Below are 26,995 nucleotides of genomic sequence, written 5' to 3'. Positions count from 1 at the left end.
GACAATGTAAAGCTGTCAAGCTGAAGACATCAACGCCAAAAATATTTGAGCAACGATGCTGATATTGGAAGTGAAAGGTCCAGCAGTGGAAGAACCAAGTCTGAGTGGGCTGGATACATACTTGACAGAAAGCTTGGCTAAATTTCAGAAAGAAAATTAAGACAGCGTGCCATTTTGTAGAATCTAGGTAGACAACGAATCAACAATGGACTTGCAAGAGGTGGATACCTGGGGAGATGTGTGGAAAGTTAATATTTCAGTGTTTATGAATGGATTCTTTGTGCATGTTCTGTTTCAGTGGGTCCTGATGCTGACGAAAGTGAACATGTAAAGGCCCTTCAGCAACTTCATGTAACAATGCCAGAGGGTCCCTCGTTAATCACAGTACTGAAGGATAATGAGGAACGACGCAAATTAGGTAGGAAAGAAAGAGGATTTCTTATGGCTGTGACCATTCACTGATTCCAAATTTTAGTTTACTACAGAAAGAATGATATACATTTAACATAACATCCATACATAAACAAACTCATGTTACATACAATTTAACAAATTGCTTTTGCATTGCGGTGACTGAGCTATTTAGCACGAAGCTAAATTTACATTGTTCACCAGCAGCATACAATAGATGTTGGATGAAATATAAACATCTGTTGTTGAACTGTGAGCATTTACTTTGCATGCCCCTCATAATTTTGTACACCTCAATAAGATATCCATTCAGCATCCTACACTGCATCTATATCCTCATGCCACAAAGTTCTTACATTCAAACAGTTGCATGAAAACTGGGTCGATTAAATGTTGTTAGACCTGCCTCAACTACGTCCTCTGACTGCTTGTTCCATATGCACATCACCTTCTGAGTGAAACCTTCGGGTTCCTATTAAATCTTGCCCCTCACCTTCAGCCTATGTCCTCTGGATTTCCCCAACCCTGGGTACAGGACATAGACACAAAATGCTGGAGTAACTCAGCAGGCAGGCAGCATCACTGGAGAGAAAGAATGGGTGACATTTCGGGTCGAGACCCTTCTTCAGACTGAAAGTCACAGGAAAGGAAAACTGGAGATATAGACGATGATGTAGAGAGATAGAGAACAATGAATGAAAGATATGCAAAAAAATAACAATGATAAAGGAAACATGCCTTTGTTAGCTGTTTGCTGGGTGAAAACGAGAAGCTGGTGTGACTTGTGTGGGGGAGGGGATGGAGAGAGAGGGAATGCAGGGGTCACGAAGTTAGAGAAATCAAAATTCATACCACTGTGTTGTAAGCTGTCCAAGCGAAATATGAGATGCTGTTCCTCGCCAAGCATTCAGGACTAGGCATTCACACTAGCTATTCCCCTCATGAGTTTATACATTATAAGAATTAGAATATCTCCCTCCCCCCCCCCCAGCTTCCTGCAATCCAAAGAATAGATTTCCAGCCTGAACAACACCTTTATCTCAGGTCTTTGAGTCCTGGCAACAGTCCTGGCTTTAATAAAATATACCATTGTTCTGCTTAGGGTGTTTTTTTAATTTGGCTTTGTTAAAAAATATTTTAAATAATTTATTGAAAAAAGGTTCTTACTGTCCGACTGTACCCTATTTATGCCTTTCATAATTTTATATACTATCAGGCCTTCCCGCAACTTACGGAATTCCAGAGAAAACAACCCAAATCTCTGCAATCAGTCCCTGTAGCTAATACTTCCCTGGAGCTAATAAATGTTCGTTTTCCATCCTTTAGTGCCATCTAGTGTACCTAAACACTATTACCGTGCCATCGCAAGAAGCAAAAGAAATTGACTGAAATATAACATGGGTTAGAAATTCTAACAAGCAGTGGATCTGAACTGTTCATTTGTTTATTTTACTTTGCTTGCTGTATATTTTAGTTGTGTTCTAGTTTTAAAATTTCCTTGCAATGCAATTCATCCATTTGAGCAAGTTATAAATGTTGCCAGATCAAGTTCACACACAATGGGAAAGCAGCATGAATATTCTTACCATTTTTCTTCCTGGTCTTTTAAAAATCAGTGAACAGTGATGCCTTGATTTTGCTTTGTGCTTCACCATCTTGAAATTTGAACAGCCTACTTTCTGACTGTTTTCAGTAACTTGTTACCTTCTGGATCTTTCTCAATAGCATACTCTCCTGGAACTATTTGGAAGCAGGTATTTGAGAATGGCTCAGGGTAAATTATGTCACTAGTTCTTCTTCTTGCGTATGGCATGCACAGCCTAAAGTTGTAGGACAACTCGATTATGTCACTGATAACACAATAATGGGATCTATTCTCCTTCCCTTCCCATTGTGGTAGTACTAACGCAGAGAGCTCTGCATAGTTAGGGCTATAATGTGAAACTGTGCTGAAGCAACTTTCCGTATCCAGCACCAAATCTGGCCTTGCCAAACAAAATTCCAAAATATATACTAACTGATAGGCTTGTGATAACGATGAACTGATTCAAGTGATCAAAGGTCATTTTGTTAAAGCTAATTCATTTGTTTTGAACTTTGAAGAGAATTGCATTCCATCAGTCAGAATTAGAATTGCAGTATGCAAAATGCAAGTGAACCCAGTCACCACTAACTTTCTCCAGAATTATGGTTTATTTTAAGTAATTAATATAATAAATCCTTTTCTATCCTTTTTTTCCCCTTTGATTTCTAAAGGCAAGGCTCATTTAAAGAAAGCAATAATTAAGCATGAAGAAGCGATGAGGATTCACAGCTTGTGTCGGATCCTGCGTAAGATGGATATCCTGCAGGAGGTGCTCGCTGTTGCCCACAAACGATCATTGAAGAAGTACTCTGAGATTGATCGTGAAGATGACTTTTTTGAAACAGTTGAAGCTCCAGACATTCATCGTAAGTCAAGAGTCTTTTAATATTGATGGTGAGCTGCTATTATCAGCTGCCAAAGAATACGACCTGCACCTGACCACTCTAGGTCCCAATATTGCATTTGGCACCTCATTGAAATGTACAGAATAGTGGAAGTGTGGATGTGGAGAGGATATTTCCACTAGTGGGAGAGTTTAGTACTAGAGCTCATAACCTCAGAATTAAAGGACGTTATTTTAGGAAGGAAAATGAGGAATTTCTTTAGTCAGAGGGTGGTGAATCTGTAGAATTCTTTGCTACAGAAGGCTGTGGAGGCCGCCAGTGGATATTTTTATGGAGAGATAGATCGATTCTTGATTGTCAGAGGTTATGGGGAGAAGGCAGGGGAATGGGGTTAGAAGGGAAAGATAGATCAGCCATGATTGAATGGTGGAGTAGACTTGAAGGGCCAAATGGCCTAATTCTGCTTCTCTCACTAATGCAGGGATTTCATGAGGGATTGGACTCATTCTCTTTCTTTTTAATCTGTTCCACCATAGCTAATACACCATTTTCTCCATCCACATTTCTTGAAGCATTTAATAGTAAATTCAGTATTGAAAAATGGCAGGTTCTGCATTCTTTTAGCATGGGTTGGGAAGGGTTACATTTTGGATTGAACCGATGCAGTGTGATGGGTTGCATCTCTCTAAGCAGCGTTGACTGGCAGAATTGAGCCTCAGCCTCTGGGATTGTGTATGAGCATCATCCAGACCTCTGACCTCCTACATGAGAGGAGATGGTCTCAGTCCTCTGACTATCTGTAGCCACATACATTTATGGATGTCACTTTCTCTTTGCAGCAAAAACACAGCAGAAACCAGAAATTAAAACTCCAAACTTTTCCAAAGTGAAAGTCACAGATATTTTTCACAGATTGGTAAGCATATTGGTAATTCATCATAATTTGAATTCTACTTTTCTTTTTTGTTTCAGTTTGATCAACTTTGAAATAAGTGAAAACTTAAAATTGCATTTTGTTTTATCACATTATTCAGAGTTAGAAGGTTAGAGAAAGCTTAGTTGCCGCCAAAGACTACATTTTTAATGGATCTCATGGAATGTTTCCCTTATCATTCTTTTCCATTTGTTTTGAAGAATTGATTGAGTTGATTCTTCAATGTGTTTGCACTATTTCATCTACCTTCTCAAGAAAGTCACTTTGTATCTTTATAATTTCTGACTAGAGATTTAATTTGCATCCAATTTGCCTTCCTTGGTTCCCTATGCACTCGGGGAGTGGATGAGATGTGGGAGGAAACCAGAGCACCTAGAGGAAACTCGTGCAGTCACAGGGAGAATGTACAAACTCTGTACAGACAGCACCTGAGGTCAGGATTGAACCCAGGTCTCTGGTGCTGTGAGGCAGCTGTGCTAAGGTGCTGCTCTAGAAAGCAAATGGTCAGCTTCCTTTGAGAATTATGTGAAATAAATTGACTATAGTTTATTTTACCTGATTATGGTTATGGAATAACCCAAGTAGAGAAAATAATACTTAAAGAATATATTATTTTCTATACCTGGTTTATTCCATGACTAAATTTACAACAAGGTCTTTATCATTTCTCTATCTCCGCCACATCTGCTCCCTAGATGAGGCTTTCCCTTCTATGACATCCAAAATCTCTTCTTTCGGTAGTAAACGTGTTTTCACCCCTGCTGTCATAGATGGGCCCCTTGTATGTTTCGTCTGTGCCCCATATTTCTGCTCTCACTCCCTTCTCACCCGAGACAGAACAAGGATTGAGTTCCCATGGACCTTGCTTTTCATCCCACCAGCCTTCTCATCCTACACATCAACCTCCGACATTTCCAGCACCTCGAACGTGATCGCACCACCCATCACATCTTCCCACCTCCACCCCTTTCCGCCTTCTGCAAAAACTGCTCCCTCCATAACTCCTTGGTTCACTGATCCCTTCACACCCAAACCATCCTCTCCCCAGGTACCTTCCCCTGGAACTGTCCCTATATCTCCTCCATCCAGGGACTCCCAGCAGTCCTTCCAGGTGAGAGAATTTCATATACAACTCCACTAACGGCATCTACTGCTTCCTATGTTCCCTGCTCAGTCCACCTGATTGCTAACCATTTAAACTCCTTTTCCCATTTCAATACATTTGTTTACAACCCAACAATAAGAACGTTAAATTCTCCAATTTTAGATAATATACCCCCTCCACATCTTCTCCCCCCCCCCCCCCCCCCCCTCCCCCCCCCCCCCCCCCCCCCTCCCCCCTCCCCCCCTCCTCCACTCTCCTCCCCTCCCTCACTCCTCGCTGTGTCCCACTTGGACTCGCACCCATTTCTCCTTTTTACCAAAATTCCTACCTCTGGCTTCGCAATTTGCAATTTGCAACTCTTCTGTCCTTATCTCACATTCTCACATCTTTAATCTTTTAATCCCTAGTCTTTAGACAATAGACAATAGGTGCCATTCGGCCCTTCGAGCCAGCAGCGCCATTCACTGTGATCATGGCTGATCATCCACAATCAGTACCTTGTTCCTGCCTCGTCCTAACCAAAACCTCCCTTACCTATATCCACCAATCACTTACCAGGCTTTGTCTTGATCCCACCCCCCCCCTCACCACCACAATCAGTCTGAGCAAGGTTCCCTGACCCGAAATGTCAGCTGTCCATGTTCTTCGGAGATGTTGCCTGACCCGCTGAGTTACTCCAACACTTTGATTTACCCTCTCCATTTTCCAGCAGTGAAACATTTCCATTGGGGTGAAACTGGAGGCCTTGTTTGGTTTTATAGCATAACTAGTTAGAAAAAAGACATCTGAGAGCAACTTCATCTCATATGTTACCTGTCAAAACAGGAATTGGAGATCACACTGTGAGTACCTTACTCTTGTGTCTTGCTGTTTCATTCATTTCCTCTTCCTCCCTTTGCAGGGCCCTTTGTCGGTTTTCTCCGCTAAGAACCGATGGAGCTCCGTCAGAGACGTTGATCTTGAGAAAAGTGAGAAAGGATTTGGATTCACACTGCGTGGTGATTCTCCTGTCCTTATTGCAGGAGTAGTCCCTGATGGCTCTGCAGATGTAAGTACACCTTACACCAAATCATTAGCGATGTATCATTTTTTTAAATTTATATTCCTTCTTTTGTTACTTTTCAACAGAAAATCTTTTCAAAAGCAGGTTTGAAGATAATAGAAATACATTAAGTAACAAGATGGAGTATTTCCTTTTTTTAAACGTACCTAATAAAAATCTACAGTGCCCCCCATAATGTTTGGGACAAAGACCCATCATTTATTTATTTTCCTCTGTACTTCACAATTTGAGATTTGTAATAGAAAAAAATCACATGTGGTTAAAGTGCACATTGTCAGATTTTATTAAAGGCCATTTTTAAACATTTTGGTTTCACCATGTAGAAATTACAGCAGTGTTTATACATAGTCCCCCCCATTTGGAGAGAATGTGTGTATTTTTTGTGATTTTTTAAAAACTTGCACTACAGTGTTATAATGATAAATTAATTGGAATTGATGTGACTTGTTAATTTTCTCAGAAAGCCGGTCTCGGAGAAGGAGAATATATTGTGTCCGTGAACGAACAGGATTGCAAGTGGTCCAAGCATTCAGAAGTAGTTCAGCTACTGAAAACTGTCAGCACAGAAAGCATCAAGATTGGGGTGATAACACTAAATACTACTGAACATCAGAATAATGTGAGTGTTGAATATTCAGGTGTGACATTTAATGATAAGTGGTTGTGTAAAGTCAATAGATCAATTAGGATATCGCCATAATAAACAATCTAACGTTAATTACTTCATGGGAAACGTGCAGCAATTCCTGGAATAGTGTATATTGAGAGCTAATCTCTGTACAAATAGCTTCTGCTAGCATATGCCAATTCAAGTTAAATACATATTTCCTCGCAGCAAATAAAACTAAAACCAGAGAACATTTCTAATGCAATGCAAATCTGCTTAATTGAAGTGAAATCTGAAGTGTCTCTTGCCTTGCTGTATTGGTTTCCTTAACATAGTATACTCCTTGTTATTCACTTGCAGGGGGTATCTCTAATTCCCCTGCTTGCTTGTCTATCTGATCTCTCCCCACTACCCCTGGTCCTAGAGCTAGCTGCATGTCTAATTAACCTCCACTACCATTTCTTTCCCACCTTCCCAAAACTGCCACATCCAAAAATATCCCCATCATCACTTCATGAGCGCTTAAGTCATAGGAACAGAATTGGGCCATTCAGCCCATTGATCTACTTCACCATTCTATCATGGCTGATCTATCATTCCCTCTCAACCCCATTCTCCTGCCTTCTCCCCGTAGCCTTTGACACCCTTGCTAATCAAGAATCTGTCAAATGTTGGCTTTAAAAATCCCCACTGACAACCTCCACAGCTGTATGAGGCAATGAATTCCACAGATTCACCACCTTCTGGCTAAAGAAACTCCTGCTCATCGTTCTAAAGGTACGACCTTTTATACTGAGGCTGTGCCCTCTAATCCTGGACTCAACCATTAGTGGGATCATCCACTCTATCCAAACCACTTGGTTGTGTTTGCACCATCCCCACGCCCCGTCAGCAGCATCCAAACAAGAATCTTTAACATTATCCCCATCATAATCAATCGTATGTCTTCACCACAGTTTGGTTGCAAATCTAGATGCGGGTCATCCCCCTAGTGCTGCACTGCTGCCTAACACTCGAAGTCTCATCTGCAGTTGACGTCTTTCACTAAATTTGTGAGAGCTTCCAAAACAATGTCAAATAATTGTTAGATGATCTTAACTGGGATGTTTGAGTTGTAACACAGTGCTGCATTGTGCTCAGTCTGGGCCTATCAGCTGTGATCATATTGAATTGTGGGGCCAGGTAGCCCGCCAGCCCCCATTTTCTAATGTTGATGTAGATAAAATCAGTAGCAGATTGTGCACAATATCAAAGGGACACATTAATGTCCTAGGCAGTATCGTACCTTGTAACATGAAAACCTTTCTATCTAGTTTCAAAGCTCTTTTCTGGGATTTGGTTGCAGTGTTAAATTGTGAGTCTGTAGTGTACCATTCAAAATAACTTAAGAACTTTGGTACCTGGACTTCTTCAGCCTGTATTCTCTGACAGACATCTCATTTAATTGTTTGCCAGAGTTGGTTAAAATCATTCTGCTTTCTCTTTCTTCCAGGCTGACAGGAAATCACTTCTTGGTACAATGTCCTCGGCAAGCATCTTCTCCGGGAGTGATAAAGAGAACAGCAGGAAAATTGCTGATTCTAGTAAGGGTTCAGGTTTGCTGACAACCTGGAACAAGAGGAAAAATACAAACAAGGATGGCAGCACTCACAGCGTACCATTCAGTTCCGTGACAGATGATGGATCATTTTACTGAAGAGTATTATCAGTTCTGTCTATGGAAATTATTCATCAGTTTCACAAACATAGCCATCACAAGCCTGAGTACAGAGCAATGGTATAGAAGTTCATTTCATTCAGAACCTTGTCAATTATGCACACTAGAATTTAAAGCCCTGTGGATACTTTTATTCAAAGCCTCATTTGTGGAAACCACAGGTGGTGTGATAGAAAAACAGTGTCAAGGTAAAGTGCGGTGCAAAAATTGACTTGGTTTCAGTATCATTCACTGATACCAGTGAGGTGAAATGGAAGAGATCTCCATGCCTGATTTGTTACAGGCTTCTACTGAAAACACTGACAGAACAGGGACACTGTGGTACGGAAATACACCCTTTGTCCATTATGTCCATGACATTGCCTTTCTCAAGGTGCATCTCTGGGTTTGTTTTTCATTCACTCTATGAGAATATACAAAGCATTTGTGGTTAATAATGAATGAATGACTATTCTGAACCTGCTGCTTCAATATGAGATACTCTTCAGACCTGTCATCGTGATGGATCTTTGGTTCATTTCAAGCCAATCAAGAGCAAAACTTTCCTTAAATTTGTAATTATTCATTTTCACAAGTTGCTGAAGATCTAACAAGCAAATGATCAAAAGACTATATTCTTTACATTAAAATAGTAACCTGTTATTAACCTGTTTTAGTACTGGATCCAACACTGCAAAACCTCTCTCATCCCCTACATTCCCTGCATTACTTTCTGCCCCCATATTGAATTTCCTTTATTATGTCTCACTTTTAACTTCATTCACAAAATTTGCACTTTAAGATCCAGAAACACTATTGTTTATCCCTCCCACCACTTGCTGACAAGTACAAGCTGCATTGTAAACCTTGCAAGGTTTGGCTTGGTAGAATTGATCAGTTTGATATAGATTTTTTTTAAAGGACAAAATAGTACTTTTAGACAATTCAAGATTTTCTTTAAAAATTATGCCTAAATTAATGATGGTTGTTCTGACTTGAGCAAGATTGGAAGACTTTAAACCTCAAACCAACATTCAGTCTTGAATAAATTTCATAAAAATCTACTGACATTTTTTCATGTTTTTTTAAAAAATGGGATATATTTTCTTATTTCTGCAAACATTTAGGTAGTTAATGCTTTAGATTGTAAACTTGACAGCAAATTTCATGTAAAGTAATTAATAGCACAGCCAAAAGCAGTTATTCTGTCCATAATTGGGTTGAAAGAGGTCCATCTAATGTCAAAACTAACTTAATGAGGATCCAATATTATAATATCGTTTCCATCGCTTATGGTGCAGAGATTCACTGGATTGTGCTTCCCTTATGTCCCTATGTGAAAGCAATCTACTTGGTATTTATTTTTTTAAAGGGAACATGTTCCATGATATATCGTAGTCCTTCCCAAATGGTGAACCTGATTTATTGGTTGACTGGGCAACTTGAGTTCTTTCTCCATTTTTAGACATGGTATAGATTTGTTTCTTATTTCGTTGCTGACGTTGTAACCCTGAACTTGCTGCTGAATTACAAAACAAAATTTGGTTGAACATTTGAAATTTTTGATTGGCATTTTGACCAGTTTATTTAATTTTATCCATGACAGAATTCCTGGAGAATGTAGAGAAAATAATGAGAAAATGTCTGATTTTGCAGTTATATTGTGCCATGCATATATGATTAAGTTGATTAACACATAATTCTGTACTTAAAAAGTGAGTATGTAGAGAAGAGTGAGAATTGCCTAGATGTATAGGCAAGGTTGTTCAACACTTCCCTTAGGTAGAAGAAAAATCTAACTGCCATTGGCTACAGCTTTTGCTCATTACTAACTAATGTTTGGATGAATCACAGTTGTCTCTCGGTCGCTGCAGTCATTTTGAATATAATTCCGTAGTGAAAATCAAATGAATTCAAAGAAACATCAGATAACATTATCCCTGAACATTAATTTTCCATCAGATGTGACTGGAAAGAAAATAATTTCCACTTCAATAAAGACAAAAATGCAGCAATTCTGCAAAATTATATCAAAATAAATAACAGCACGAGTTATTTAGTACTGCCTGCATATATCAAACCTAAGTGCTGAGAGATTCAAATTTAGATAATTTTGATTGGGGTTGTGATGAAGAATGGGACAGTTTCTGCATAGGTAATCGTCAGTTTTATGAAGTAACACAATCTCATTGGTTATTGAAAGCCCACTCCAGATTAAAATGTAATCAGTTATTTTAGCATTGATAATTCTTTAATTGTATGGTTTAATTTAGACCAGTGCATAATTATAATATTTAGTGAACCATTTAATACAATGAAACGGGTAGGATAAATGCACATTTTGAATCGTCCCTTCAAAACCACGACCATAGACCTAATGCAGGTATAGATTTATGGTGTACGAAGGAACAGCAGATGCTGGTTTACACCAAAGATAGACGCTAAATGCTAGAGTAACTCAGCCGGTCAGGCAAGATCTCTGAAATAGGTGACGTTTCGGGTCGGAACCCTTCTTCAGACTGAAGACCCGAAACGTCACTTAATCCTTTTCTCCAGAGACGCTGCCTGACCCGCTGAGTTACTCCAGCAATTTGTGTCTAGCTATAGATTTATGGTTATGCAAGGTTTAATTGTCTACATTTTCTAGTTGTTTAGAGTGTGGGGGGTGACGAGCGTATTTATGGTACTGAACACTATCAAATTTATAACACAAAGCTGAATATACTTCTGGTAAATCGCCAACATTTGTTTGTTGAACATAATCTTAACCTCTTTTGATAAATTTAATTGTCATCAGATATATGCTAAACCTGGCATTTTCATCTGGACCAAATTATTATTTATTAGATACATTTTGGGGATTACAGATCAAAATAATGTTTTAATATTTCCAATTCTGCCTTTTCCAATCTATTGTTTTCAAAATATATATATATCTGTATGAATCAGACCAGCAGCATAGGCAGCCAATGTGTTCCTGTTAGCTGTTCATTCTCACAATATGGATATCAGGCTACCTTTTATTGCTCATTCCTATTTTTCCTTGAGAAAGTGGCAGTTTTATTTTTAACTGCTGTTGTTGAAAATGGGCTGGATATTCCAGAATTTAGACTATTGTTGTGCTGTGAATGGGATGAATGAGATTTTGTTAGAAACAGTAGAAAATAATTGGGTGTAACGTGTCACAGCTACTTTGCAATCATTCTCAACACACCTTGCTGCTAAGAATATAGTGCCCTCTCACTGTATTGCATCTTAACCCCATTTGTTGTACATTGTACTCTGGGGGCTGGAATTTGTAATCTGCTCTGTTGTAAAACTCTTGCCAGTATTATTCTTCACTGAGCTAGACTGCAGACTGATGTTATAACAGCTGTTTAAGCTACACACCTGTAACTTGCCAGATCTCCATTCCAGATTTTAATAAATAGGACAGTTTTTAGAGAGAATGTTTGCTTCTAACATTTAATTTGTGGTTTACAAATACAATGCAAAATTAAGTTGCTATTTTTTAATTCCCAGAGGTAGATGTAGGAGTAACCGTGGACTGTAGCCAAACTAATTAAAAAAATCGTTGTATAAGAAACAAAACTGCCCGATGATACATGTTGAGTAAGTGTAAATCATGTCTGAATGTCTGTGGGGCAATGTTTACGTTAATGTAAGAAATAATATGCTATGTGTCTTTAATCAATTGTTTTGGTACAAGATATATTTTTTGATGTTCCTCAGATTATTAGATAATTCAAGATGGTACTTTTCTATTTCTGTACTGAGGTCTATGAATAAAATACAGCATTAATAATCTTTTTGTGGCTGACTGCCTAATGCTGCACTCTGGGGGAGGGTGGGGGTTGGACCACCTAGATTGGTCTTATTTAGAATCTGAGTGGCAACGTCTTCACACACATGGTGGTAGGTATAGGGAACAAGATGCCAGAGGAGATGCTTAAGGCAGATAGAATAACATAATTTAGTTTCAGTTCAGAGATACAGCATAGAAATGGGTTCCAGTCCATACTGACCATTGATCACCCCTCAGTCTATTTCTATGTTAAAACCACTTTCTCATCCACTCCCTACAAACTAGGGGCAATTTATAGCGGCCAATTAGCTTACAAACACGCACGTCTGGGATGTGGGAAGAAACGACAGCACCCAGAGGATAAGCACATGGTCACAGGAAGTGCAAATCCACACACACAGCACCAAGGATGAAACTCTGGTGTCTGGCAATTTGAGTCTGCAGCTTTTTAAGCACTATGGTTAAAAACCTAAAAGACATTTGGACCCGTATGTGGTTAGGAATGGTTTAGATATGGGCCTAACCCGGGAAAATGGGATGAGCTTGGATTGGGCATTTTGGTCGGCCTGGACGAGGTGAACTGAAGGGCTTGTTTCCATGCTATACGTCTCTATAATAGAACTAAGGTTGTGCTGTAACTAATCTGTGATTGGATCCTGATAGTTACGGTAGATTGGTAAGAATCTTTTTCTCAGGGTGGACATGATAAAGACAGGTCAGGCAGTATCTCTGGAGGAAAAAGATGGATGGTTTTGGATTGGGACCTTTCGTCAGACTGAAAGTACAGGGCGGGTGATGACAATAGACAATAGGTGCAGGAGTAGGCCATTCCACCCTTCTAGCCTGTGTGTGTGTCTGTATGAGTGTGTGTGTGTGTTTGAGTGATTGTGTTTGAGTGATTGTGTGTGAGTGAGTCTGTGTGTTTGTGTCAGTGTGTGTGAGTGAGCCTGAGTGTGAGTATGTTTGTGAGTGTGTCTGTCTGTGTGTATGTGAGTAGGTGTGAGAGTGTGTGAATTTGCTGGCATACACTCCGCTTGAAGTGCTGTGAGATTGGATTTGCTAGCCTAGACTCTGCTTGAAGTGCTGTGAGATTGGATTTGCTGGCCTGCACTCCGCTTGGAGTGCTGTGAGATTGGATTTGCTGGCCTGCACGCACTCTGCTTGAAGGGCTGTGAGATTGGATTTGCTGGCCTGCACGCACTCTGCTCAAAATGCTGTGAGATTAGATTTGCTGGCTTGCACGCTCTCTGCTTGAAATGCCGTGAGATTGGATTTGCTGGCCTGCATGCTCCGCTTGAAATGCTGTGAGATTGGATTTGCAGGCCAGCCTGCACACGCGCACTCTGCTTGAAATGCTGTGAGATTGGATTTGCTGGCCGGCCTGCACGGTCCCAACGGGTCCCACTTACACTAGTGTTTCTATAAGATCCCCTCTCATCTTTCTAAATTCCAGCGAATACAAGCCCAGTCGACCCATTCTTTCATCATATGTCAGTCCTGCCATCCCGGGAATTAACCTAGTGAACCTATGCTGCACTCCCTCAATAACAAAAATGTCCTTCCAAATATTAGGAGACCAAAATTGCACACAATGGCAATGTTCATAAGTTCTAGGAGCAGAGTAAGGCCACCAAGTCTACTCCACCATTCAATCATGGCTAATCTATCTTTCCCTGTCAATCCCATTATCCTGCGTTTGCCACACAACCCCTGACACCTTTTACTAATCAAGAATCTGTCAATCTTCACCTTAAAAATATCAATTGACCCCGCCTCCACAGCCATCTGTGGTAATGAATTCCACACATTCACCACCCATTGACAAAATACATTTCTTCTCATCTCCTTTCTCAAGATGCGTCCTTTTATTCAGAGGCTGTGCCCTCTGGTCCTAGACTCCCGCTAGTGGAGACATCTTCTCTACATTCACTCTATGGCTCGAACAGTGCATCAGGTCTTTCACTATTCAGTATGTTTCAATGAGGTTCTCCTCTCATCCTAATTTCCAGCAAATACAGGCCCCATGCCTTCAAACACTCATCATATGTTAACCCAATCATTCCTGGTATCATTCTCATAAAATGGAGGAGACCCATGACAGCTTGGGAGTTGAAGTAGTTGGCAACCGGGAGATTCCATAGGCCTGGGTGAACCTAACCAAGCGGAAGTTTTCAACGAAACAGTTAGTGAGTCTAGGTTTGGTCTTGTCGATGTACAGGCGCCCGCATTGGGAACACTAGATGCAGCAGATGAGGTTAAATATGAATCTCTGTCTAACCTGAAAGGACTGCCTGGATGGAGTCGAGGGAGGAGGTATAAGGACAGGTGTGGCATCTTCTGCAATTGCAGGGGAAAGCACAGGGGGACAAGGTGGTTTGGATGGGAAAGGACGAGTGAACCATGAAATTGCGGAGGGAGCTGTCCCTGCATAAGGCAAAATGGGATGGAGATGGGTAAATGCGCAGTCTTTTATTCAGAGCAGGTGACTCATAGAGTAGAGGAATGCACAGTCTTTGATCCAGAGTATGAGAATTAAGAACTAGAGGGCATGTGCTTAAGATGAAAGGGGTAGATAAATCTGAGGAAATGTCCACACAGAGGGCAGTGGGTGTATGGAACGAGCTGCCAGAGGAGGTTGTTGAGGCAGACACTATCGCAACGTTAAAATACATTTGGACAGGTACATGGATGGGGCAGGTTTAGAGGGATATGGACCAAACGCAGGCAGGTGGGGCTAGTGTAGATGAGACGGGTTGGTCGGCATGGGAAAATTGGGCTGAAGCCCACTTTATGACTGTGACAGGACACAATAACATCTTATATTTAAAAAAAAGGACATCTGCAATAGCTAAATTTGGGTTTATTATTATTGTCACGTGCACTGAGGTGCAATGAAAAGCTGTTTCTGGAATGGGGAACTGATTCTGGATGATCAGCCATGATCATATTGAATGGCGGTGCTGGCTTGATGGGCTGAATGGCCTATTCTTGCACCTATTTTCTATGTTTTGGATGTTATCAAAACAGATCAGACTAGAAGAGTTTACGTAACAGAGGGACTAATGTAGGTGGGACATGTATATATGTATGACAATAACTATGAAACACTTGATGACGTTTCTTTAGCCAGCAGGTGGTGAATCTGTGGAATTCTTTGCCACAGGAGACTGGAGGACAAGTCAGTGGATATTTTAAAAGTAGATAAAAATGCTGGAGAAACTCAGCAGGTGCAGCAGCATCTATGGAGCGAAGGAAATAGGAAACGTTTCGGGCCGATGCCCTTCTTCAGATATTTTTAAAGCAGAAGTTGGCAGATTCTTGCTTCGTACGGGTGCCAAGGGTTTTGGGGGGAGAAGGCAGGGAGAGATAGATGATCCATGGGCAGACTTGATGGGCCGAATGGCCTCATTCTGCTCCTAATTCTGCTCCCCCCCTCAGAACTGCCCCCTTACTCTTTTAAGTCAAGACTAAAGACTTATCTATACTCCCAAGCCTTTCCTGACGTCCTCTGAGTGAGGGCTACATGTATATATGTATGTAGTTTGTTTTGTTGTGCTATTCTTATAACAAATGTAAAGCACTTTGGCCAACGAGAGTTGTTTTTAAATGTGCTATATAAATAAATGTGCCTTAACTTCGTGCGGTAGGCGGCGCGGCTCTGGCCAGCAGCGGCCTCTGCAGCCTGTCCGCGTTTTATTATTTTTTGTCTGTGTTTTTTATGTAGTGTTTGTTATTTTATGTTGGGGTGTGTGTGTGGGGGGGAGGGGGTGGGGTGGGAGGGGGGGGAAACTTTTTGAATCTCTCCCTGCACTGAGACCCGACCTTTTCTCGTCGTCGGGTCTCAGTCGTCGTTGAGGCCGTAACGAGGAGCGGCCTCCAACAGGAAGAGACCGGGGACTCAGGTGTCGACTCGCCTCACCGTCGCGGAGCTGGCCGGGTCCGGAGCGGTGGAGGAGCGCTGCTGCTGTTGCTGCTGCTGCTGGTGCTGTTGCTGCTGCTGCTGCTGCTGCTGCTGCTGCTGCCGGAGAGTCGGAGGCTGCTGCTGCGGGTCTGTGGACGACGGCGCCGGGAGCCCACGGCTCCCTGGAGGGGAGACCGCTTTTCGGGGCTTCTGCGGCGGCGACTTCTCCCGCCCGAGTTGCGGGGTCGAAGAGCTCCTGGAGCGGGGCCTGACACCGCTGCCCCGCGCGGCTGGAATGGCTGCGGACTCTGCGAGCGCACACCGGGGGCACCAACACCAAGACCCGGTGTGCGACCTCGCACCACCCGGCGTGGCTTTAATGGCCGCGGGACAATCGCCATCGCCAGCCGGGGGCTATGACTTTGACTCTGACATCGGGAGGGGGGAGAGTGCAGTGGGGAGATACGTTTATTTGGCCTCCATCACAGTTATGTGATGGATGTTTATGTTAAATGTAATTATGTTGTGTCTGGGGTCTATTTGTGTGTTATGTATGGCTGCAGAAACGGCATTTCGTTTGGACCTCCAGGGGTCCAAATGACAAATAAATTGATTCTGATTCTGATTCTGACTTGACTTGACTATCGATGATGACAGATGTTGTGACCCGCCCACAGCGGGGCCGGACCCGAACCTGATTGGCCAGCGACCTCCAGGCCGATTGGCCGGAGCGAATGTCACTCACCCGGGGGGGAGGGTGGTGACGGAGGCGGGGCTTGTAACGTTATGACGTGACGCGGGGCGGGGCTTATAACGATATGACGTAGAGCGGCCGTGGGCGGGGCGGGGCTAGTAATGTTATGACGGAGGGCAGCCGTGGGGCAGGGCGGGGCTTGTAACGTTATGACGTAAGCGGGGCGGGGCTTGTAACGTTATGACGTAGGGCGACCGCGGGGCGGGGCTTGTAACGTTATGACGTAGGGCGGCCGTGGGGCGGGGCGGGGCTGGAGCTGGTCGCGGGGAGACGGAGGCAGCACCGGGTCCCACGCACACGCACACGCACAGCGGCGGCACCGGGCCCACAGGCGGCTGTACAGGGCCACGTCACACACCCAGCCCAGGCAGCGGGACCGGGTACCGGCCTCGCACCCAGTGGCGGACGCTGGTACCGGCCCAACGGCGGCGGCAGCACCGGTACCGACACAAGGCCCAGCGGTACCCAGGCCCAGTGACAGGCGGCAGCGGCGGCGGCGGGATGGAGGAGCGGGCCGCGCTGGAGCGCCAGATCCGGCTGCTCTCGGGTGAGTGGCCCCGGGCCCCGGGCGCGGTGGCGGCGGGGAGAGAGAAGGTGGTGGTCGGAGGAGGAGGAGGAGGGGGGAGCGGGGCCTGGTGACCGGGGATAGAGGATGATGGGGGGGATAGAGGATGATGAGGGGGGGTAGAGGATGGGGGGGGGATAGAGGATGAGGGGGGGGATAGAGGATGGGGGGGGGGGGGATCGAGGATGATGAGGGGGGGGATAGAGGATGAGGGGGGGGGATAGAGGATGATGAGGGGGGGGGGATAGAGGATGATGAGGGGGGGTAGAGGATGAGTGGGGGGGATAGAGGATGGGGGGGGGTAGAGGATGAGGGGGGGGGGATAGAGGATGATGGGGGTGGGATAGAGGATGAGGGGGGGGGGATAGAGGATGATGAGTGGGGGGATAGAGGATGATGGGGGGGGGATAGAGGATGATGAGTGGGGGGGGGATAGAGGATGATGGGGGGGGGGTAGAGGATGATGAGGGGGGGTAGAGGATGATGAGTGGGGGGGGATAGAGGATGATGGGGGGGGGGGATCGAGGAGGATGATGGGGGGGGATAGAGGATGATGGGGGTGGGATAGAGGATGATGAGTGGGGGGGGATAGAGGATGAGGGGGGGGGGGGATAGAGGATGAGGGGGGGGTAGAGGATGGGGGGGGTAGGAGGATGAGGGGGGGGGGGGGAGAGGATGATGGGGGGGGATAGAGGATGAGGGGGGGGTAGAGGATGGGGGGGGGGGGGTAGAGGATGAGGGGGGGGGGGATTAGGAGGATGATGGGGGGGATAGAGGATGATGAGGACTGTGGGGGATAGAGGAGGAGGAGGGGGGGGGGATAGAGGATGATGAGTGGGGGGGATAGAGGATGATGAGAAGGGGAGGTCGGGTCGGGAGGTGGAAGGGAGGTGAAGGGAGATGAGCTGAGGGTGAGAGTAGACACAGACAGAGTGCTGGAGTAACTCAGCGGGACGGGGCAGCATCTGTGGGGGGAAGGAATAGGAATGGGCGACGTTTCGGGTCGAGACCCTTGTTCAGTGAGAGGGTGGATGAGGGGGGTGAAGGGGAGGGTGGAGATGGGGGTGAGGGATACGAGGTGGGGGAGGCAGGAGTGGGGGTGTGAGGCAGAGTTGGGGGGTGAGGGTAGGACAGGGGGATGCAGTGGGGTGGGGGTGAGATGGGATGAAGGGATGGGCAGGGTTTGGGGGGGGGAGGATTAGTATGGGGTGAGTGGGGGGGGGGGGATTAGTATGGGGTGGGAGTGAGGGTGGGATGAGTGAGATGGGTGGGGGAGGCAGTGTTGGGGGGTGAGGGTTGCACAGATGAGGGGGCCAGGGGAGGCAGGGTGGGAGTGAATGAGATGATGTGGGGGAGATAGGAGGGGGATGTGAGGCAGGGGTGGGGGGGGGGGGGGGAGGTGAGGTAATACAGCATGAGGTAGGGTGGTAGTAGGGGGATGCAGTGGGGTGGGGGTGAGATGGGAATGGGGGAGTGAGGCAGGGTTTGGTGGGGAGGGAGAGAGTAGTATAGGGTGAGTGGGCAGGTGAGGCAAGGTGGGAGCTAGGGGGTTGAGTACGTGCTGAGTGAGGACGTGTGACCAAGCTCGTTGAGGGTGAACCTATTGCGTGCCGGTCGCAGGCTGATGGCACACACAGGCCCAAGGAAGGCAGCTAATAGAGGCAAACTGAACAGCAGGCACTGGAGTGGGCATCGTGGGCTAAAGGGCATGTTCCTGAGCTGCACTGTTCTATCTTCTCAATGCTGTCCAAATATATTTTAAATGTCGCTCTTGTATCTGTCTCAACTGCCTCATTTGGCAGCTCGTTCCATACACCCAGCAGCACCCTTAGTGTTGCAAAAGATTCCTATTAAATCGTTCCTTGTTCATCTTAAACCTATATCCTCTGGTTCTTGATCCCCCTACTCTGGGTAAAAAGACTGTGATTATTAACTCTGTCTGCCTCATAATCTTGTGCACCTCTGTGGTTTCTGATAGTCCGCTATGTTCCAGTTTACAGGTTGAGGCTTATTATTGTCACGTGTGCTGTGTTACAATGAAAAGCCTTTTTTTGCTTGCTGTCCAATCAGATTAGATTATGCCATACATAAATACAAACTAATTCAAGTACAATAGGTGGAGCAAAGGTAAACCTCTTTAGTATGCTGAGAACAGAGTGGAAGAAGCTCTTTTGAGTAAAGCACTAGGTGACGTTTCAGGTCGAGACCCTTCTTCAAAAAGAGCTTCTTCCACGCTCTGTTTAAGAAAGAACTGCAGATGCTGGAAAAATCGAAGGTAGACAAAAACGCTGGAGAAACTCAGCGGGTGAGGCAGCATCTATGGAGAGAAGGAATAGGCGACGTTTTGGGTCGAGACCCTTCCTCAGACTGATGTCGGGGGGAAAGAAAGGAAGACGTGGAGACAGTAGGCTTGTGGAAGAGCTGGGAAGGGGCAGGGAAGGAGGGAGAAAGCAGGGACTACCTGAAATTGGAGAAGTCACTGTTCATACCGCTGGGGTGTAAACTGCCCAAGCGAAACATGAGGTGCTGCTCCTCCAATTTGCGGTGGGCCTCACTCTGGCAATGGATGAGGCTCAGGACAGAAAGGTCGGGTTTCAGGTGAGGCAGAGGTTCACCTGCACCTCCTCCAACCTTATCTACTGCATCCGCTATTCGAGAACATCGGCTTCTCCAATTTCAGGTAGTGTTTGCTTTCTCCCTCCTTCCCCTCCCCTTCCCAGCTCTCGCACAAGCCCACTGTCTCCGCCTCGTCCTTTCTTTTTCCCGCCGCCCCCCCCCTCCCCGACATCGGTCTGAAGAAGGGTGTCAACTCGAAACATCGCCTATTCCTTCTCTCCATAGATGCTGTCTCACCCACTGAGTTTCACCAGCATTTTTGTCTACCTTCTTCCATCGCTTTATCAGGCGACTAAAGAGGCTCCCTTTTGCCACATCTATTGTACTTGAGTTTGACTTGTTTCTATTTATGTATGGTATTAGATAAGGAATAGGTGACTAGATTCTGAAGTAGGGTCTCGACATGAAAAGTCACCAGTTCCTTTTCTCCAGAGATGTTGTCTGACCTGCTGAGTTACTCAAGCTTTTTGTGCATCTTCGGTTTATACCAGCAACTGCAGTTCCTTCCTGCACAAGCTGTTTTTGAGTCATGCTTTCAAACTTCTGTACCTTCTGCCAAATGGGAGCAGGGGAAAGGAATGTCCGGAGTGGGAAAATCTTTGATTATGTTGGCTGCATTTCCAAGGCAGTGCAAAGTATAGATGTAGTCTGATCTGTTGATGGACTCAACTGCACCTACAGTTCTCTGTAATTTCTTGCAATCTTGGCCAGAGCTGTTGTCAACCCAGGCTGTGATGCAACCTGGCAGTATGTTTTCTGTGGTACATCTGTAGAAGTTTGTTGGAGTAATTGGAGTCATGCTGATTCGTGCTAGGGTATGTTTGGAACTCAGCAGGTCAAGCAGCATCTGGGCAGGGAATGGAGAGGCAGCGTAATAGGCTTGGACCTCAGACTCGCAGAAACAGTTGGTGAATGGTGCAGGGGTAAGTTTGCAAGAAGGAGTGTTTAACGTATCCAACAAAATTGGCAGGCACAGCTGGAGCTTATGCAGGTGCCCATGGGTGTACATTTGACTTGGACAAAGTGAGAGTAGTTGAAGGAGAAGTTGTTGAGGGTGAGATCTGCCAGGTGGAGGGAGAATGTTAGTAAAGGGGAACTGATTGGGTCTCATAAGGAGGAATTGGAGGGCCCTGAAGCCTTCCTGGTGGGGAAATGGAAGTGTAAAAGGACTGAAGATAGATACAAAATGCTGGAGTAACTCAGTGGGTTGCATCTCTGGATAGCAGGAGTGATGTTTTGGGTCAAGATCCTTCTTCAGACTGAAGGTCTTCAGTGTAAACCAGCACGGCAGTTCCATCCCACACAGTGCAAAAGGACTGGATGTCCATGGACTTCTTCTTGCCAATGAAACATAAATAAGCTAAAGGAATAGTTAGATCTCAAGCCGGGTGTTGAGCAGCCAGGGTGTTGTCTCTGTTGGCGTCAATGTCTGCCAGGCCCTGAGCTCCATTTGGTGGGTGGTAGAGCGGGCACCCAGAGATGACATGGTTGGCTGTCTGTTGTTCTGCTCCACATTCACAGTCTGGGCTCATCCATGGTAAAGATGAGTTGATGTTGCCTGGGAATTGGAAGTTCTTGGAGATGTAATGTTCGGACTGTAGATTAATCCTGCTCAGAAGATTTTGTTTCAATAACTTCCCTACTCTGGTTTATTGACATACAGGCATGTAACAAGTTAGGTTGTCCTAATTTCCCTTCTAGAATAAAATACCACATTTTCTGCCCTCCAGTTAACTGGCACCTTGCCTGTGGTCAGTAGAGACGTCTGGTATCGTGGGGTCACAAGAGTTGTACAGCATGGAAACGGGCCTCCTCTGCTCAACTCATCCACGCTGATCAAGCTGTCCGTCTAAGCTAGTCCCATTTGCCAGTGAAGGGCCTGATATATGTCCACTTGAGAAGATAGTGTTTAAGAAAGAACTGCATTTGCTGGAAAGATCGAAGGTAGACAAAAATGCTGGAGAAACTCAGCGGGTGAGGCAGCATCTATGGAGTGCAGGCATGGCGATCACTTCGCTCAATACCTCCGCACAGTTCGCAATAACCAACCTTATCTCCCGGTGGCTCAGCACTTCAACTCCCACCCCAATTCCGAATCCGACCTTTCTGTCCTGGGCCTCCTCCATGGCCAGAGTGAGTCCCACCGAAAATTGAAGGAGCAGCACCTCATATTTCGCTTGGGTAGTTTACACCCCAGCGGTATGAACATTGACTTCTCCAATTTCAGGTAGTCCCTGCTTTCTCCCTCCTTCCCCTCCCCTTCCCAGCTCTCCCACAGCCCACTGTCTCCGCCTCTTGCTTTCTTCCGGACTTCTTCTAATGCAGCTGAACATTGTGACAATTTCAACTCTTTATGTGAAGTCATCTCCCCGCTACCTTCAGGTAGAAGGTACAGGAGCCTGAAGACTGCAACGTCCAGGTTCAAAAATAGCTTCTTCCCCACAGTCATCAGGCTATTGAACTCAACTCAAGCAAAAATCTGAACATTAATAGACCATTATCTGTGTATTTGCACTTTATCTGTTTTATTTATTCGTGTGTATATATTTATACTATGGTATATGGACACACTGATCTGTTCTGTATTCATGCCTTCTATATTCTGTTGTGCTGAAACAAAGCAAGAATTTCATTGTCCTACCTGGGGCACCTGACAATAAACCCTCTTGAATCTTGAAGTCCTCTGCCGCAGTAAAAGTGTTGTTGCGGTGATTTCTATTAATTATTGTCTTTCTTTTTAACCCTTCAGCTCTTATAACTAACCACAAGAATGTCCACGGAGACGTTCCTGCGGTTACAGAATCTAGTGGTCCGCAGTGGCAAGGCTCATGGGCTAAAAGCAACCCTAAATTCACCTCGGCTTGCTCACAGAAAGTTCCAGGGCCAGAGCCCAGTAGTTCGTGGCGGACTAAATACTCTCTAGTGAATAAGAAGCCCAGTAACTATGGAGGCGAGGCATCTAATGTTTCTCGAGGTCAAATAATGCCTTCCAGTGTCTGTGAGCAGAACTCTGCGAGTGAGTCCATGGCCAGACCAACTGAGTCGGAAAGTTACAACGTAACAGTAAAGTCAGAGAGGAAAGTGCAAGCCACTGCAAGGGGGCAGTCTTTGTTGGACCTGAATACAGAGCTTGCAGTGAAGCACAATAAGCTGAAGGAAAAGCTAAATAAAGTGAAAATGGCCAGAAAGATGAATGGAATAGTTGATGCAAAGTTCCTCCCTGGCAAAGGATCGACAGTGAAAAGTGCATTGAAGCGAGATGAAGAAGAACATGCATGCAATACAGAAAGGAAAATGCCAAGCAAAGCATGTGGAAACAAGGTTGGGGGAAGTGGTCCTTATAACTGCCACAGTGTGTTGGTGCAATGTTCTTCTAAAACCCAGGTGGAGACAAGAACCACTGTAAACTCAGAGGCGTCAAGGTATAAGCTTAAGAAAACCTATGTGCAGGAAAAGGTTCATTCCATTGCTGATGAGACTGCACAGGGAGCAGGTATCGTCCGGCCCGTCGTTGAGTCAAATGGAGGTGTCTGCACAGATGTTGAGGTCCACAGGGCAAAGTTGCCCAGAGCTGCGACAATCAATACAATCGCAAAATTGGATGAGAAGAGTGATTGTGCAAAATTAGGAAAAATTCAGGATGCTGCAAGTTCTCTGGACCAAGTAGCATGCAGTACTTCCTCAATTAAAAAATCCAAATATACCTGGCAGAAAGGACCAGAATTGGACACAGATTCTGTGTCGCGTGGATGTCAGAATGAGACTCTGACGTCAGCCAAAGAAACAGTCTCCAACCATGCCTCTCCTGTTCAAACGTCGAGTGGTTCTTTAAAATCAAAATCCCCGTTGTCGCTGAAAGTACTTAAGAAACAAAGGGCTAGTTCTCCTCTCTGCAACGGAGTGGGCAAGGGCCGGAGAGCAAAGTATGTTTGGGTTTCTAACACTACTCAGTTCAACCAACCCTTGAGGTCCAGTGAGGTGACTCGAAAATCTGTTTCGCCAAAGTTGGCTAAAAGTACTATAAAACGTGTGACGGGCAGTAATGCAACGCTCGATTTGGACGCGGGAGTTAGATCTGCGGGGAAACATAAAAAGGCTGCGAACTGTCAGAAGGTCGGAGGCTTATCGAGCAAGTACTGTTGGAAAGCTGTGGAGACTGTTTCCCCTTCAAAGTCTCTGTACCAGTGGAAATCTCAGGACCCTCACAGGGCTAGATCCTCGGGTCATCAGGTGAAAAGTGTGTCACTGAGAAGGGCTGAGTTTGCCATTGGTGGCCCGAAGAAGACATTTAACGAACCTGCATCTTCACACTACAAACTAAAGAGCACGACCAAGATTATCAGGAGAAATGGAGGACTGAGGTGAGTCTGTTTTTGGATCGTATAGCTGCTCCACTGCTGAAGTGTGCGGGGGGGGGGGTCCATAAAATGGATGGTCTTGAAACGCTGTCTTGCCATGGTATCATAGAATCATACACCAGACACAGGCCCTTCGGCCAAAATCGTTCATGGTGACCCATCAAAACTAGTCCCATTTGCCTGCGTTTCGTTCACATCCCTCAACCTTTCCTATCCATATACCTGTCTAGATACGTTTTAAATGTTGTTATTGTACCGGCCTCAACTACTTCCTCTGGCAGCTCATTCCATATACCCACTACTCCCTGCATGGTTTTATGCACCTCTAATCCCATTTAGGACTGAAATGAGAAAAACATTTTCACCCAAGAGAGTTGTGAATCTGTGGAATTCTCTGCTACAGAAGGCAGTGGGGGCCAATTCACTGGATGTATTCAATTGACAATAGGTGCAGGAGTAGGCCATTCGAGCCAGCACCGCCATTCAATATGAACATGGCTGATCATTCACAATCAGTACCCCGTTCCTGCCTTCTCCCCATATCCTTTGACTCCGCTATCTTTAAGAGCCCTATCTAGCTCTCTCTTGAAAGCCAGAGAATCAGCCTCCACCGCCCTCTGGGGCAGAGAATTCCACAGACTCACAACTCTCTGTGTGAAAAAGTTTTTCCTCATCTCCGCTCTAAACGACTTACCCCCTTATTCTTAAACTGTGTGTGGCCCCTGGCTCTGGACTCCCCCAGCATCGGGAACATGTTTCCTGCCTCTAGTGTGTCCAAACCCTTAATAATTTTATATGTTTCAATAAGATGCCCTCTCATCCTTCTAAACTCCAGCGTATACAAGCCCAGCCGCTCCATTCTCTCAGCATATGACAGTCCCGCCATCCCGGGAATTAACCTGGTGAACCTATGCTGCACTCCCTCAATAGCAAGAGACAGTTAGATAGAGCTCTTTGGGCTAACGGAATCAAGGGATATGGGGAGAAAGCAGGAACGGGGTACTGATTGGGGATAATTAGCCATGATCATATTGAGTTGTGGTGCTGGCTCGAAGGGTCGAATGGCCTACTCCACCTATTTTCTATGTTTCCATCCCCTCATCCTTCTGCACTCCAAGGAATAAAATCCTAGCCGGCCCAACGTCTCCCTATAGCTCGGGCATATCTGTTATCTGTTGCACAGTATTTGTTCTGAAAGATTTTGTTGTCGAGGATATATTGGTCATATACGTGAAAGACTTGAAGTTTCACAAACCTATCACCGTCTGAATGGCGGTGTTCCTAAGCTTGCTGCGTCGTCAGTACATTTGTCAGCTGATGCGTGTAGGGAGAAGTGGGCTTCTGAAGCTTGATGTGAATTGGCTCTATTATTGGCTCTCGCTGAATTGAGCACTTATTCAGAGTTATACAGCATGAAACCGTGCCCACACCGACCAACATGCCCCATCCACACTAGCCCCACCTTCCTGCATTTGGCCCACATCCCACTAAACCTGTCCTATTCATGTACCTGTCTAAATGTTTCTTAACTGTTGTGATAGTACCTGCCTCAACTACATCCACTGGCAGCTCATTCCATGCACCCACCACCCATTTGGGTGATTGGGGCTTGGATAAACTAGGGGACATGGTGGCACGGCGGGTAACGCTGCTGCCTCACAATGCCACAGACCTAGCTTCAATCCTGAACTTAGGTGCTGCCCGCGTGGAGTTTGCAAGATCTCCCTGTGTGTGGGTTTTTAGGTTAAATGGCCCTCTGTATATTGCCCCTAGTGTGTAGGGAGTGGATGAGAAAGTGGGATAACATAGAACTCGTGTGAACGGGTGATTGATAGTTGGCGTGTGAACTGGGTAGGCCCTCAATCTTTCCGTAGCAGGATTTAACACAACTCCTCAGAAGGGTCTGTTTCCGTGCTGTATCTCAAAATTAAACCAGCTCAGCGTTTCGGGTGGAGCCCGACTTTAGACTCTCCTTATGTCCAGTTACACAGTTGCCACTCCTTATTCTGAGAATAAGCGATGCTATTAACCTAGAAATAGAGAATATGTTGCCAGGACTTGAGGGTCTGAGCCAGAGGGAGAGGTGTTGAGCAGGCTAGGACTTAATTCCTTGTAGAGTAGGAGGCTGGTCAAACCAGGACGGGGCCTTCGCAGTGAAAAGCCGGGCCCCTGGTGAGTGTTGTAGGGCAGGGGGGATATTGGAGGACAACTGCAGAGTTCCTTGAAAGTGGCATCGCAGGTGGATAGGGAAGTCTAGATGCTTTCAGTGTTTGAGTGCTTGGAAGCTGTTCCTGAGGAAATGAGAAAGGTGTAAGAAAAATGAACTGCTGATGCTGATTTATACCAAAGATTGACATAAAATGCTGGAGTAACTCAGCAGGTCAGGCAGAATCTCTGGAGAACATGGACACGTGATGTTTTGGGCTGGACTCTTCTTCAGACTGATTGTTGGGGGGAGGAACTGGAAGCAAGAAAAAAACATTTTTTGAGAAAGACCATATTTTAGTAACAATATGGGACTGGATTCCTAGAAATAAATGTAAGCCTTTTACTGTTGCGATATTTCAAGCCAATCCCAGCCAATTAATTAAAATGTTTCCATATGCTGACTTCCCTTAACTACTTCTTCTTGCGTGTGGCGTGCACAGCCTAAAGTTGCAGGTCAACTTGTTCTATTTGATCTTATTTGATTGGGCACGCCAGGTTGATTGCATTCGCTGAAACAGGGCAGACCACGTGAAGGTTGCAAT

The 26,995-nt window shown here is 45.1% G+C and overlaps 2 protein-coding genes across 2 annotated transcripts in view; both read left to right on the top strand.

The window, feature by feature from the left end:
• rhpn1 (rhophilin, Rho GTPase binding protein 1) overlaps positions 1-12,053 on the top strand; it is a 47,020-nt gene extending 34,967 nt beyond the window's left edge. The window contains exons 10-15 of the mRNA XM_055633574.1: positions 299-418; positions 2,668-2,862; positions 3,681-3,757; positions 5,782-5,928; positions 6,404-6,562; positions 8,043-12,053. Coding sequence (XP_055489549.1) covers positions 299-418; positions 2,668-2,862; positions 3,681-3,757; positions 5,782-5,928; positions 6,404-6,562; positions 8,043-8,246 — 902 coding nt within the window. The 3' untranslated portion in view covers positions 8,247-12,053. The remainder of the gene's footprint in view (positions 1-298; positions 419-2,667; positions 2,863-3,680; positions 3,758-5,781; positions 5,929-6,403; positions 6,563-8,042) is intronic.
• A 4,905-nt stretch (positions 12,054-16,958) lies between these two features.
• The window catches only part of zc3h3 (zinc finger CCCH-type containing 3), a 169,441-nt gene continuing 159,404 nt past the window's right edge, over positions 16,959-26,995 (top strand). The window contains exons 1-2 of the mRNA XM_055633573.1: positions 16,959-17,253; positions 22,637-24,248. Of these exons, the coding sequence (XP_055489548.1) occupies positions 17,208-17,253; positions 22,637-24,248 (1,658 nt within the window). The 5' untranslated portion in view covers positions 16,959-17,207. The remainder of the gene's footprint in view (positions 17,254-22,636; positions 24,249-26,995) is intronic.

The sequence above is a fragment of the Leucoraja erinacea genome, chromosome 4 (genome assembly GCF_028641065.1).
Source record: "Leucoraja erinacea ecotype New England chromosome 4, Leri_hhj_1, whole genome shotgun sequence".
Classification (NCBI taxonomy): domain Eukaryota; kingdom Metazoa; phylum Chordata; class Chondrichthyes; order Rajiformes; family Rajidae; genus Leucoraja; species Leucoraja erinaceus.
This window is presented reverse-complemented; position numbering and strand designations above follow the sequence as displayed.